At 42.0% G+C, this 15434-nt stretch overlaps 1 protein-coding gene across 1 annotated transcript; it reads right to left on the reverse strand.

Annotated features, from left to right (window-relative positions):
• Positions 1-552: 552 nt before the first annotated feature.
• On the reverse strand, positions 553-2761 carry LOC133899711 (fasciclin-like arabinogalactan protein 7). Its single transcript, XM_062340753.1, has 2 exons — positions 2606-2761; positions 553-1599 (listed from the first exon to the last, which is right to left on the reverse strand). The coding sequence occupies exon 2, from the start codon at positions 1553-1555 to the stop codon at positions 767-769; it is 789 nt and encodes a 262-aa protein (XP_062196737.1). The 5' UTR covers positions 1556-1599; positions 2606-2761; the 3' UTR covers positions 553-766.
• Between the last annotated feature and the right edge of the window lie 12673 nt (positions 2762-15434).

Raw genomic sequence — 15434 nt, forward strand, 5'->3', positions numbered from 1 at the left:
GTTGTTATTATGAGGTTATGCATAACTATGGCAGGAAGAATCACATGCTGAAAAGCTTCGATCATTATTGAGATTTGAGAGGGGCCAAATCATAAACTAATTGTAAGAGTATACTGGGATATCTCTAGATATGGTACGTCGAGATATAACGCACACTTCACAGTTCACACGCATCCTTCGGACGCAAACATGTAGTAACTGCATGTGGAGAACAGCGAACTTATTCGCGTGGAAAATTCTGTAGTTTCAGGCACAAATAGTCTGACTGATCACAAGTAATGTTCTTGGACTTCATGCTTTTCCTCACAGCAGCTCATCAGAGAAGAGCACAACAGTAACTCTTCTAATCTCCCAGCTGTCATGAGTAGGGCTGCTTCTCTGTCAAACAATTGTATGGTAATTACTACTGCAATGAGCAATTAGTCACTTTTACTAGCCAATTATAGCATGCTGTTAACCAATTCAATTTTGCGCATCATCATCTTGCGTCCCAGAATCATATGACAAACATGACAAATATTACTCATTAGCTCTAGGTATTGGAATTATCACTGACAAGTGACAAGTATGAAATACTTTCTGCATACATGCATCAAATCGAGTATCAACAACGAGCAACCATAGAGACATATGATGCAAATACTCAACAACTCAATCTTAACACAATGCCTACTATGTCCAAAGAATGAGTCCAGAATATCCATATAAAATTAATCGGGGAGGAGCTGAACCCTCTGCTTCAACATGGTCAGGATCCTGCAAATTTTCACCACAAGAGCATCAAACCACCTGAGACGGCCAGCACCAAGTAATTGACAATACCGACACCAACTTGGTGTGATGAATTCTTCACTTCCGCCTTCGCCTTTGCGCTTGCTGATTTCCCTGACGTTGGGCTAGGTGCAACATCAGATGCCTTGGCATCTGGGGCAGGCGCAGGGGCTGGGGCGAGCGGGGGGTCGCTCTTGAAGATTTGCATTGGCAGGAGAACCTTGTTGACCTCATACACCGCAACCGGAGCAGTCGAGTACACGCTGCTGCTGATCTTCGGGTTGGACCACACCGACTTCACATGGATGCTGCCCATATTGTCAGTCAGGTTGAGTGTGTACCCTGAGCCAGCGAAGGTGGCTACTGGGTTGAGGCTGCTCAGCTTGTTGAACTCAGCCAGGGAGTAGTACTTGGGGAACGCGTGGTATAGAATCAAGGACTTGAGCTGGTCCTTGGTGAGGTTGGCAAATGTGGTCTTCTTGAGCGCGGCGAATGCCGAGTCTGTGGGAACAAAGATGGTGATGCCCTCTTTGGTGTTGTTCGCCTGGTTCTGGAAGGTGTCAATGACATTAGTCTTCTGCAGGTAGTCCAGGAAGGTGTGGAATGGGCCGGCCACACTGAGGAGATCAGCGAGGTCCACATGGCGCGGCGCAGGCGCCGGCGCCGGGGAAGGTGGAAGGATTGGGGCCGGTGGAGCAGGAGGACTCTTCTTCTGAGCCATTGCTGGTGAGGAGAGCACAATGGCTAGCATCACCACCGTAAAAATCCCTGCTTTGAACTCCATTATAGAGTATCCGATTGCCTTCACTTCTTCTCTGATCAAAATCCCTGGGGTCATGCAGAACAGTGAAGTATCAAACACTGAAATCTCATGATTTTTTTCTGTGTAAATTCGAATAACTGAATTATCACTTTGATTTTTCAAGTGCTACAGTGACTAGTATCCAAATACATAAAAGTTTATTAGAGTTGACACAGTAAGTGCTGAATTGTTGGTCAACTAAAAGAGATCTAAATTGTGGTTCCTTGTCTGAAATGCCAGGATGGTAACTCCTCGTTCTTCATAATTTTACAGTTATAGGTAATTTTCATACATAGGAGGAACTATGAAACTTTGATTTTAACGAGAGTGTGGACTTGAACTATTACCTCAACAACCACAACCCTAGCTCTACCACTAGGAATTAGTGAGATCAAGAAATAAGCTGCTTCTTGATCTGAAAGGCCACATTGGTGTTCAGATCCTTGTGGTATAGATTTCAGATCAGTTGGAGTGAGCACAATTTCAAAACAACTAATTAATGTAAATTTCCCTATCACCAAGAAAGACGAACGTAGGGGCAACAAAAAAAAGCATTTCATACCCGATCTGGCAGAATTGACCAACATTATAGAACTGCTAGGTGCCACCTACCAAATCAAGACGCGGCATAAACTAATATATGCACGAAACAGTACTGTAGATTGCAGATCTCAACTCGTCACGAAAGAACCCGAATCTGAAGAAGCCAGTAACCATCTACAAAGCTAAGAGCTTATACCAAAATTACACATACAACATTTGCTTCGGCTTTTTTTATATAACTTTAAGGCAAACCATTTGCTTCAGCTTAAAGGAAAAGAAACACAGAACACTAAGAATATCTGTTCTTCCTCGCGTCAAGAACCGCGGAACCAGATCCAAATGCAGCACACTATGCTGAACACTAAGCACCTCTAATAGCGTATAAACCTCCGAATTGCAACACATGGAGGCGAGAAAAAGCGTAAACTTTGAGCATTGCATCAGGTCACTGGATTGCAGAGTGAGAGACAGGTTGAGGAGGAGACTGACCTGAGCAGAGCAGGGAAGTGAAGGCACAACCGCACAAGGCAGCAGGATGAGTGCGGAATGGAATGGAGGGTGGTGGTGGGATGTGGGGAGTTAAGATGGAGTGTGCTGTATAAAAGGTGGTGTCAAGGCGTGTCTGCAGTGTTTGGGAGTAAAAAGATAACGAGGTATGGGTGGCAGCTGGTGACGAGGACTCGAGGAGATATTTAACTTTTTTAGAGTGAGAGAGGAAATATTTAACTTTTCGTTATTTTATTGGAGTGATAAATTAATCTTTCTGAATATATGATAGTAAATCTAATGATAAATTTATCATTTCACCGAATGATAGAATAGGAAAATCAAATGGATAAGAAAAGGTGGAAGGTGTTGCCTAGTAAATCTAATGATAAATTTATCATTTTACCGGACGATAGATAGAATAGGAAAATTAAATGGATAAGAAAAGGCGGAAGTTGTTGCCGCGCCCACATGCAGCCTCTCTCCTCAATCCAAAGCGGTGCACTGGTCTGTCTGCACAGCCATAAAGCTAGCCAGGTAGGAGCTAGCTGCCCCTTTCTGTCCTGGCTGACTGTTGTTTTCTGGAGAAATCTCTTTGCTCGTGATTAGCGTCCATAAACTACAATGAGACGTTTCGTGCTTCCTTGCTGCTAGTTTTACAATGCTTGCAAGTAATGATGTCTTTGGCTTCTTAATCAAACTGGGAGTTTGTTTTGGTCTTAGTTTCGAAGTACCAGACAGGAGAATTCTTTTGAGGAATTTCCCACTTTGCTTAAGTGCAAATAACAAAAGAAAAGGAGTTGGAATGTAGTGATCCAAGAAAAGGGTGAGTGCATGTGATGTACTGACAAAAGCACTAGTGTATCCCTTTGGCCTTTTCTTCTACAGAACAGGATTCCTCCAGCGTTCATAGCTTCACTCTGCCCAAAACTACTAACTCATTATTTTTAATGCAGGATTATTAGAATATTTCCATGGGACAATCAGACAATGTGACAAACACATTAGCTACAGCTTCCTGCGCAGACTAGGCTGGATGATTATAAAAAATAAAAGGGATATGAGAGTAGAGGCTTCAGTATTGAACTGTTGATTGCTCTGGAGAATTTTGTTACATGTGAAGTCTGAACAGAAGCTTCAGTTTTCTGAAGGCACATGTTTATTGTTTGGTGGCCACAAGCCCACAAGTAACAGATTTTGTAGTGGTTTCCCTGAAATCATACAATCAAAATGTAATATTCACATGCTCTCTCTCTCTGCAGTCTACATGACACTGCAACTCTGCAAGTCGGTGTGGGTACGTCATTCTGATTTCTGAATTATTATAATTGTGCAAGAATGGAGTAAACTGGATTAAGGTGTGAATCTGGTGTGATTGCGTGAGCTCGATCGAAGCCAATGTGACGATGGAGACGGCGACGGACGCAGCGTCGGTGGGACGACCGTTCCAACTGGGCTGACGCTGCTCGTATCCGGCCAGTGTCGTTAACTTAATTAGTTCATGGCCAACGGCTTTCTTTTAGGGACGAAAATCTCATCATTAAGAAATTATTTTTTCTTCATCGCTCTAATAAATTTTTTTACTGTTTCTGTTACGAAGAGATTTCTAAGATTATTCTCTTCGGGATGGAAGATGAGAGGAAATAAAATAAATAGAAACAAAAAAAAATTAGAAGAAAATGAAATAAAAAAATATAGTTGCAAATGGTCTTAAACACCTTCTCGAGCGAAATAGTATATAGCTGTTGCAGTGGCATGTAAAGAAAGCATTCATTAATCATGAAAGGGTAGTACTAGCATGCAGATGCAGCTCTTGAGCTGTCATGCTCAACTGGGCTCCCAAGCAAAATCATGGTTTGCCTAGTACCGATAACACTTTACACGCAGTCCAATCAAATGGATTGGCACACTTGGGAAGTTCATATTTTGCAAAGCAAATAAAATGTATATGTTCCTGCAAATTCACAAGTTCAATTCAAGTCCAGGTTGTCAAAACTAAGAACACATTCTTTTCTTAATAACATAAGAATCCTCCACAGATTTGAGCTCAGCAGAACCATTTTGCATGCATCAGAAACCTGAACTTGCCCAACCTTCAGTTCAGGTCTTACCAGAGAGATCAATCCTTGTTCGCTTCGATCTGAAGAAAACAATGTAGGGTAGTACCATCTGCGTTATACTATTCCGGACGCATTAATAACACATGATAGCATTCACCTTTTTTTGTGCAACTTCTCTCGAAATCTTGAACAAAGATATTGTTTCTGGTTGCTGACCTTGTGGACCACTTCAAGAATCAAGAGCAGAGACCTAGGTTTTCGGGGCACTAATAGGTTTGTGCCTCTTGTGCTTTTGACCAATCGCAAGGTTTTACTAAGCAACTAAGCAGGACTGCAGGAGCAGGTTCACTTATTTTTGGAAGGGAATGCACCCAACGCTGTACAACCACTTGGCAAGGAGAAAGAAGAACTATACATCAGAACTAATCATTCTATTAAGATGGAGGAGAACATTATTTACAAAACTGGATTTCCGACTGTTAAAGGAAGGAGTTGTACTCTGGAAGATTTTCATATTCCTCTGCTTCCAAATTTTCCAGGCTGCTATAGAAAAGACTTCCATGAAGAAAGAGTGTTGAATGTCACGCTGGCTTCTGCTCTCAGCAGGTCTAATCTTTTGGAGGTCTTCCATTTACCTCTCTCGGCGCAGGCTTATGCACAATTCCAACTTCTCCAATCCCATATCACAAACCTTCAGCTCTCTTTGAGGTCAGATTCTTGGCACTATATTTGGGGTAACTCTCCTTATTCTTCCAAGAAGGCATACAAATTCTTAATAGGTCACACTCCTGTTCACCCTTCTCTCAAGTGGCTTTGGAGATCATCCTGTCAGAAAAAGCATAAAATTTTCTTTTAGCTACTTCTCAAATATAGACTAAATACAAGGGGTCTGTTAAGAAGACGATGTATGATTTTGGAAGATTATACTTGTGAATTGTGCATCTGGCAGCTTGAAGAAACCACTGCTCATCTTTTTCTGAGGTGCAATTTTGAACGAGCTTGCTGGTCTTCCATTGGCATTTCAATTCCTCATCAGATGAGCTTCGATCGAATTTGGCGACATTTGAAGAGAACTATCAATGAGCCTTTTCTTATGGAAATCATAATACTCATGAGCTGGAGCATTTGACAACACGGAGTTATTGGATTTTCCAACACATCGACCCAACTATAGCAAGATGCAGAAGCAAGTTTTTCCATGAGTTAAAATTGGTATAGCAAGATGCAGAAGCAAGTTTTTCCATGAGTTAAAATTGGTAACCCATAGGATTAAACGCAGATACCTTAGCCACCTTTCTCAATGGATAGAATCCAATTTGTAATTTTTTGGCTTTACTTTGTTTTCTTTCCTCCCTAATGTAACTTTCCTGTACTCTCCGTTCTCGTTTAATTAAATTATAATTTGTAGGGACTAGTCCCTCCAATTTCATAAAAAAAAATAGTGTTGAAAGTTATTATTTGCCTCTTGTAGCATGCAGAAGAAATCGGATAGGTGATTCCAAGTAATACCAAATGAAGACCAGCATCTAACACTAAAAGGACATTGGAAGAATATGTGATAAATGGTCTCTTCCACATTGAGATTTTTCTTTGAGCAAATCGATTTCCAGATCCAATTGAAAGGGACAGGTGAAGCAATGGATTTAAAAAGGATTGCATAAAACTTACTTGAGGAGTATGTGCAATTTACCCAACAATACTGCCAGTAGTCTTTCTGATTTGCAGAATGTTGACCTTGATTAGTCAGACCCTGCAATATTTGAAGTTCCTCGAAAGCAGGTTGAGTTAGCGGCGTGTGAAATTGGTTTGGGAGTAGTATCTGATAGGAATTGGGCCAAGGAAATAATCTTATTTATTGCAAAAGAATATAGTCTAGCCACCTTGTGGTTCGGTTGTTTAGGGGTCTAGAGTTTGTTTCTTTCTTCCTTACTTTCTTACGCACGAGCTAAACTCCACGGGTTGTAGTATTGTACTTGTTAAAATTTTCAGATTCGATTTCCCTTATAAACTGGACTGTTTTGTTCTTAATATAATGACGTGCAACTCTCCTGCGTGTTCGAGAGAAAAAAACATCATACCAAAGAAAAATAGTTGTTCCGATGCCATTCCCCTAAAATGATCATAAAATTTCATAATGTCTCCTCACCATCAGGAACCTCTAGCAGACAAGATATGGGGGTTTTGTCCCTCATTGTAATGTGAGTTCCAAATCAGGTTCACCTAAGAAATGTCCATTTTTTTTGTAGAATTTATGCAAATGCTTGACTAACAAAGCCTCATTCTGGATTTGAAGATTGATCGCACCTAAAACATCTTTGTTCTTCATGGTGCACACATGCTTCCAAGCAACAAGAGATTTTTCCTTTGCATTCACATGAGACCCTCTCCAAAGACTGTTTTCTAGCCTTGTCAATGTTATGACCTCTTTTGTAAGTTTCAAAGTGCACATGGTGTAAGGAGCAGGTTCGCTTGATCAGCAAAATATGCACATCCTTTGTATTCCGTCCCTTGCTTGCTTTTAGCCGGTGCAAAGAAAACATCAGTCTCCTACCAAAACCATAAACTCCATCTGCAGAAACCACCATTTCGTCTTTTTTCCAAAAGAAAATGATTAAGTGATCGCATTGCATCTGGCACACGGCAAAACAAAACAAACCACTAGTGATAAGAAATAAAAAAAAAATCATGTGCAGCCTAATCTGCTTGCGTTGTGTCCATGCACTGTGGTGGTGGAGACTGGAGATTTTTTTTAGAAAATGGATAAAAACATCCGGCTTTTTGCATTCAAAGATACATACAGCCAACAAATTATTACAACTCCTAACAAGAGTAGCCCACATCACACCAAAAAAACATCAAGAAGCTTGCAACCTTGCGGGCAATTATTGGCTCGGCCGGTGACCGGAGAACAACCGAATGAGAGCCTGAAAACGAGCGGCTCGACGCGAAAAACGGATGAAACTGACGAGGAAGAAATGTGCCGCTCAGGCTTTGCAAACCGGACGTCTCCGTCTCGAAGTCGATTAAGTGATGAACCAAGTTTTAGCTTGGATGATTAGTGAAGATGACGGTATCTCCTAACCACTAGGGATTAAATCTTATGTTTATTTATTATGTGATTCACCAAAGTAGAATTTTCGTTAATCTTGAGGTTTCACATCTTTGATCTTCTAAAAGCGTTGTGTAAATATATGTGTAGTGATACGAATGTATACGTACGTCTATGAGTTGTATCAGCATTTAAAAAAGTGATGAACGTGATAGGAAGGACGAAGAATCTCTGTTCCAAGACATGTCATGGCGTTCTTGTTCGCCAGTCAGTGTTGTTAAGAGGCGAGATTTTAGGCGCCACTTACTTTACGTACTCTCTGCGCCTGTGAGCACCGACATGAAATTCAATCATACGGTACTGATGATTGTCGGTGTACGAGGGTAGAATCGGACGCTAGATCGGGTTGCCGGCCAGGTTTAAGGTGCTGTACCCATGCAGCTAATGTGGGTATTAAGGTGAGCCCCCGTACGTACCCTCTCTCTCCACGTGATAATTTCTAGCTACTTTTGCTCTGAGGTGAGGTTTACGGTGTCGTACCGATTCACCTGGTGGCGCCGCCTCCAGAGACGGCATGGACGGCGTTCTCGCCGGACTTGGCGTCCCCGGCCGCATGATCGCGTGGCAACGGTGCCAGCCGAGTTCTGTCTCGCTCCATCCATTTGGGTGGATGGAGCGATGCACTCGTGTGCATATTCGTGCCTGCCTGCCTGCCTTCCGGCTGTAAACTGAAGACGCGGATGGTACGTGCGCGGCCCGGTGCTTGTCCAGATTTCGTTTTAGCTTCTGCAGATTCATGCCAATGCAGGCTGCGGCGGCAATCGGCCGGTCGCCGTCGCGTTTGCTATGGGACGAGATGTGCCGCTGCGTGCGTCGGTGCGTGCGTGTTGCCGTGTGGGCATGAGCTGTGACGGCTTCCGAAGGCACGAGATTTTTTTATATATTTTATTTCTATAATATTTTTATGAATACATGAACTTTTTAAAAAATAGTAGATCTAACCTACCGTCTCCTGTTGTAAGTGTGAGATCTTGTGGATATCAACGATCAATGAATTAAATGACTAAAGAGAGAAAGATCGTGCCCGTGTAGAGAACGAGATCAAGTTCTCGCCTGTTGAACGAGCAAGACCTTCGTGACGTCTCCGTCACGTGAGACCACCCAAAATGTCTTGTCTGTTGAGGGAACGAGACCTTTTCAGTATTTAAACTGGCACGACTGGTTTTGTCGACATCACGCCTCATTTGTTTCCCATTGAGCCGAGAGGAGAGGAGCGGAGGGGAGGGGAGAGAAGAGGGGAAAATTGCGCGGCGAGGTTTTGTTGGAGAAAAAAGGTATTTTTTTCTCTGATTTATTTATAAACCCGGTAAGATAGTCACTAGTGCTAGATTTTGATATAGGTTATATGCTAGATCTAGAATTTTTTTACAAATCTAGTAGGATAGTCTTTAGACGTAGGTTAGAATGTAGATCTAGTTTTAGAATTAGGATTTGATATAATTTAACAATTAGATCATGTTTATACACAAATTTTAGCAATTAGATATAGATTTAGACATATGTTATATATTAAATATAGGTTTTAGACATAGTGTAATTATAACTGATGTGGTAGATATATAATTTAGATGTGTTTGATGTACGGTCTGGAAATATTTTGTTACAGAATAGATTACATGTTGAGCTATGTTTGTAATGAATTTTACATTGGAGACGTAGTTTTACATAATTATTTATATTTTGTTGCAATAATGTTAGAGTTTTTATCGATGTTTGCCAGAGATGTCGAATATGTGGCGGTTTAGGATTTTTTATGAGGACGATGAAATATTATATGTTCTGAAAGGGTAATATTGTCTGTATTTTAGTTAATATACAATGATATCTTTAGAACTATGAATAAAATTGTCGGACACTTGTATGTCTGTTTGATACGGGGTTTCAAAATAGACATCGAGATTCAAGAGATGATCATTAATATTGTGGGGAACCGTTACAGAGAAGGTGTGTACCAGGAGGTGTTCCCGCTTTGGGAAGATGAAGTGTGAAAGAGGTACCTGTAGGATGTTGTGGAGGTTGGCTTCCTATGTTTCTTGTGCAATGGAAGAATAAGAAGATAGTTAGGGAGATTCATGGTAGGGGAAAGCAGATGTGAGGAACCATCCAAACAATATTTGAATTAATCATTAAGTCGATCATTACTTAATCACGACTTCAACGATTAACCCGAATACCGCTCCGGTAGTCCCGGCACGTATTTTGTGCCCAAGATCGAAACACATGCCTTCCAACATGATACATCACAACATAGCTTAATAAAAAGCGAGTAATTAACATTATATTACAAGTTCTTTAAACATAAAACGGTTTCCAACAATTTACAGCAAAAAGGAAACAATAACTACACGGCGGAAGAAACCTATACAACAAAAGAGAGAGCAGTGCCACATGCCCTTAGGCACCATCCCAAAAGCACGACCTCCTAGAGTAGGATGAACTACTCTTTCCTGCCACCCTGATCGGCAGGTACGAAGTAGCTAAAGAGAACCTCTTCCTCAGCAGCAGCAATACCTGCATCAACTTAAGGGCAGCACCCTGATTACGAAGGTACTCACAAGACTTACACAATATGGATATATAATATTCCGATTCCAAGTATTATGCATTGAGCTGTTAGCAAGGACATGCCATAAGGTTAAGTAAAACATATACGGTAAGCAACCTAGACAAATATGTGTGAGCACCTATACTTAACCAAATATGTCATTCTACCCTGCAATAACCAACTGAACATAAATAAAACTGTAACATAAATGTAACATAAGCACTTGAACATATAAGTAAAATGAACCAACTCATCCATCACCATAACAACCGAACCATCAACCACATATCCGAACCATCAACCACATACGAGAATTCTATGACCGGGTGCAAATGAAACAATAGCATGCTCATAACCGAAAGCGCGGCCTTTCGAACTGTTTATACACCCTACAGGGGATACTCCTGGACCCACATGATATGAGGACCATACGGCTTATACCACCCGCTAAAGTGCACACAAGGGATACTTGTGAAAACCTTTCCCAACCAGCCCCAACCATGTAGATCGTGCATTGCTCGGCGCGGTGGTACTAGAACTACTCCCGAAGCAAACTAGTACCACTTACAAGCCCGTCCGCTCATTAGATTGTGAACAAGTAGTAAGCACTACAAAGGTATTAGTCTCACCTTATCATTAGATCGGCATGTGGTGAGTAAGGTAAGTGCTAAAGCCAACTACCCCGACGATCAGCCTTAAACGATGCAAGCGGTCTACGGTGCCCGGGTTTCTCTCCCGAACTGTCCCCAGGACTTTCCTTCGAGGCAGGCGTCACCCCTAACACCGCCCATATCTCGTCTCATACTCACCACTCATCCAACAAACATCCACATAACCATATACGTGAAGAAGTAGTAAGCACTAAGCTCACGAACAACGGTCGAACCATTGATCGTCTTCTACCGAGGACCTATGCATTGCTAAGCATTTCAATCGACTCTTAGACTTTTACCACGTTACTAAGGCTACAAGGATATAGATGAATAATTCAAGGTAGGGATTATGCAATCAATATAGGTTCTACCCATAAAAACCCGACCTCGACTCCCTATACATGCAAACCTATACATAAGCATAGTTTATCAATATTTAGATTTCATTCAATTCGACAAAGGTGCAATATGATATATGCTTATCTTGCTGCTCAGGTGGCTGCCTATAGTTATCCACGCAACACTCATAGAAATCCGGAAGATTAGAGTCATCTTCGACCACGGTCGCCTCCCGCTCCGGCTCCGTGTTCGCTAAATAAGAATGAGTGCAATGATGAGCATGAATGAATGTAACAAGGTATGCCACAATGCTCAACAACATGCTAGAAGTATAAGATATACGAATCAATGCAATACTAAACGATCTAAACAAAATCCCGAAAATAACAGTCATTGGTTCGGAGTATCCAGGTTCGGACCCTCTGGGTGAACCTCCAGAAGAGGCGCTCGGTTACTGCCTTTTGCTTGTCTCACTCAGAGTATCCGGGGAAATCCGGAATATCCGAGTTTCGGAGCCTCCGGGCCAAGCCTCCGGGCCATCCTCCGATGAAGACTCTCGGTTAACCACTATTCCAACTTAACCCGGAACCTTCGGACTGGTCCGGACTATCCGGGATATGCCGGACACTCCGGGTGAGGCTCCAGGAGAGGCTCTCGGTTATTCGCTAACGCAATTAACCGGAGTCTCCGAGCTTACCCGAATTATTTGGGTGATACAGACTTGGGTTCTTCCATAACTTTCCCCCCAGTGATTCGACTTACTTTACAAATTTATGCTACACAAACGTGTATATGCCATATCCAAATGATTCTAAACACATCTTGCACTCTAAACCCTAACTAATTTTGAACACAATTCGACGAACGAGTTTTTCTAAACCCAGAGTATCCGGGTGAGGCCAGAATATCCGGGTTAGCCTAGAAAACTGCTCTTGAGTGGATTTTTTGGTCGATTCGAGTTGTGATCATTTCCAAGCCTAAAGGGAACATGTTAGGGGTAGTCCAAGGGTCCTGAAACTTACTCACCAACTATCAACACGACTCTAGAGCTCATATTCGCCAAGACTCAATTTTTGCTCCAAAAAGCTCAAGAACGCCAAGAACTTCAAGAACTACTCGAATCTTCCACAAAAATGAAAATGGATTGGATAGATGAGCAGCTCATGATCTAGAGAATGCAATGGTACCACATGCATACCAAAATTCCTCCTCTTGAGCTCGGATTTGAGGGAGGAAGAGAGAGTTTGAGAGAGATGGGAGTGAGAGGGGAAGCTCCCAGCTGCTGCACGGGTGGAGAGAGAGCACAGGAGAGTGAGGGAGGAGAGAGAGAGGATAGGTGGGGCTGATGCTCATAGAGAGGTGGGGAGATTGGCCCACATCTGGGGCCCACATTTTAGAGAAAAGGGTCTGTTTTGACTGTAAATTTTATTTTTTTCCCTCACAAATTTCTTTTCTCTCATCTAATTGACTTTTAACGAAATGCATTAGTATTCCCAATTACAATTACGCAAAATTAAACATAATGCTTAAAAAGCATAATTATGCTTAATTGCGTGATTAAGGATTTGGGACGTGACAACAGAGGAGGAGGGTGTTGAGGAAGAGTATGAGAAGGATGTTGATCTAGATGGTGCACATTCACCAGATTATTCGAATGAACCTACCGGTGAGGTAGACGAGGGGGAGAAAACCCCTTCTCTAACTGAACAGATAGAGCGGAATGATCTTGAGGCTAACGAATCCCCTAAGTATGATATCTCGGATGATGAGGACGATGCTCCAGTTCTCGTGGACTGGGACAATCTCAACTGCAACAACCTTATGGTGAATGAGCGGAATTAAGTGGCCTTGGAGTATACGCAGAATGAGGTGACTCAAAGTGCTAGGTATCCTATTAGTCAGGCCATGAAGGATGTTGTGACCCAATGGGCGACATCGCTTCGACGATAATTTTAAGTTGTCAAGTCAAACAAGAAGGAATATGATGTCAAGTGCGCGAATGTGGGTTGCCCATGGCGGGTGCATGGCTTCAAAGGGAACTACGTTGACTATTGGGAGGTGTCGATTGTAGTCAAGCATACTTGCATGATGGACAAACTTGAGCCCAGCCACAGGAACATAACCTCATCCTTTATCACTAATTTGATATACACACATATTGTGAACAACCTGAACTATGAATCAGGATTCATAATTAGGTAAATTAAGAAAGAGTACAAGTACACTATCAGCTACAACAAGGTATGAAAGGAGAAGAGGAAGGCAGTCGAGATGATGTTCGAGACCTATGAAGTTTCGTATGAGAATCTGCCATATTTACTGTAGACCATTTCTCGATGGAAACCGGGGACGTATAATGACATTGACAAGTACCCATTGATGTCCAAACCTGATAAGTACGTCCTGAAACGATTTCGCAATAGGGGCATGTATTGAAGCTTTCAAGCATTGATGACCTATCTTGTGCATCAACGACACTTTTCTTATCGGCAAGTTCACGTGATAGATCCTAACTGCTATTGGGGTCGATGGGAATAATTAAGTTCTATCGTCAGCCTTTGCATTTGTTGAGGGTGAGAATAGTAGCAGTTGGTTTTGGTTCTTGTACCGTATGAGGATGGTAATTGTTTATGGTCGGTCGAACATGTGCATTATACATGATCGGCATGCTGGGATGCTCAAGGCAATTATGGATCTGCAAAATAAAACGGACGATGGCTTGATTGGACCTGTGTGGCCAGATCTGCAGAGTAGGAGGTGCATGAGGCATTTGGATGTAAACTTCTTTCGTCAATTCAAGAACAAGAACCTCATGAACATGTTCAAGCGGTTGTGCGGTCAGAACCAGCAGCGGAAGTTTGATGCTCTTTAGCCGATACTGGATGAGCTAATGAGAAAGCAAACACATGAGTGTGCAAGGAAGCCCATGAGAGGGCCGGAGGACAAACCAGTACCTCTTGAATCCCTACCAAAGGACAATGAAGCAGGCATCATACGGAGGACCGAGTCATCTATCAGGTCATTTAGCAAGTGGATTGAGAATGAGGCAAAGGAAAAGTTGGCTCTTCTCTACGACATAAATGGGGCTAGGTACAACATTATAACTACAAATTTAGCAGAGGTTTATAACTAGGTGATAAAAGGTGTGAGGGGATTATCGCTGGTAGGGATTGTAGAGTTCATACTTCAAGGGACATGCAAGTATTTCAGGGACCGCTAAATAATGCTAGTATGATTTATGGGACGAAGATGACTAAGTACATGGAAGACAAGGCAAAGAAGACAAAGATGCACCGAGGATAAAGATCATGCCTAGCTCGCTATCTTCTTTTCCTAATTTCTTGAAAACCGAATATGATATTAAATTCACCATAGCTCCACCATCTACTAACATCCTAAAAATCGGCCTCCCATCAATAGGCCCTTTAACATACAATGATTTCAAGTGTTGGCTCGATTATTTAGGTTTTTCAAATATGGCTTCCTTCGGACCAAGATTCAATTGAGCAACCTCCTCATCAATAGCTCAAAATTCCAAAGGTAAAAACCATATTGACATCCATACCATCATGAAGTGGAGAATAATCTCTAATCACTGGAGAGTCATCTAACATGTCATCCTAATCATCACTAGGTGATACAACATGTACTTCAACTTACTTCAATCTTCATTCTTTCCGAATAGGCATCATCGACTTAATTTCATTGAAAACTTCATCTCTCACCTTTTCTGCTTGAGCTTCTCCCAATTCTTGCTTGCGTAACCTTTGTAGCCTTCTCTTTTGGGAGTGTGAGAAACCTCGAGGACACCATTAGAGCTACGGTTTAGTTCTAAGCAGCAAGGACACCTTCCTTTTAACCTTCTGATCACCCGAACTACCGATCAGCTTGGCACTGGAACTAGTTTCTTCAACTTTTGGCGCCATGGACTACTGCACCACCGTAGGGGGTGCCAACTTGATCCCAAGATCAGTACTAACCACCTCTATAACTTCCTCCTCATTGCCGCCATTCAAACCGCTATTAGCTGATTGTTAATAACTGATTGTTTTCCCTTCTGTTCAAGATCTAATTTTTCATTAAAAACACTCACATTCTTCCCACGATACACATTTTTAATTTCCCT

The sequence above is a fragment of the Phragmites australis genome, chromosome 18, assembly GCF_958298935.1.
Source record: "Phragmites australis chromosome 18, lpPhrAust1.1, whole genome shotgun sequence".
NCBI classification, from domain to species: Eukaryota; Viridiplantae; Streptophyta; class Magnoliopsida; order Poales; family Poaceae; genus Phragmites; species Phragmites australis.

What these genes read in the sequence shown, in the direction of transcription:
- LOC133899711 (XM_062340753.1), bottom strand. Translation starts at nt 1,555, where the DNA reads ATGGAGTTCAAAGCAGGGATTTTTACGGTGGTGATGCTAGCCATTGTG.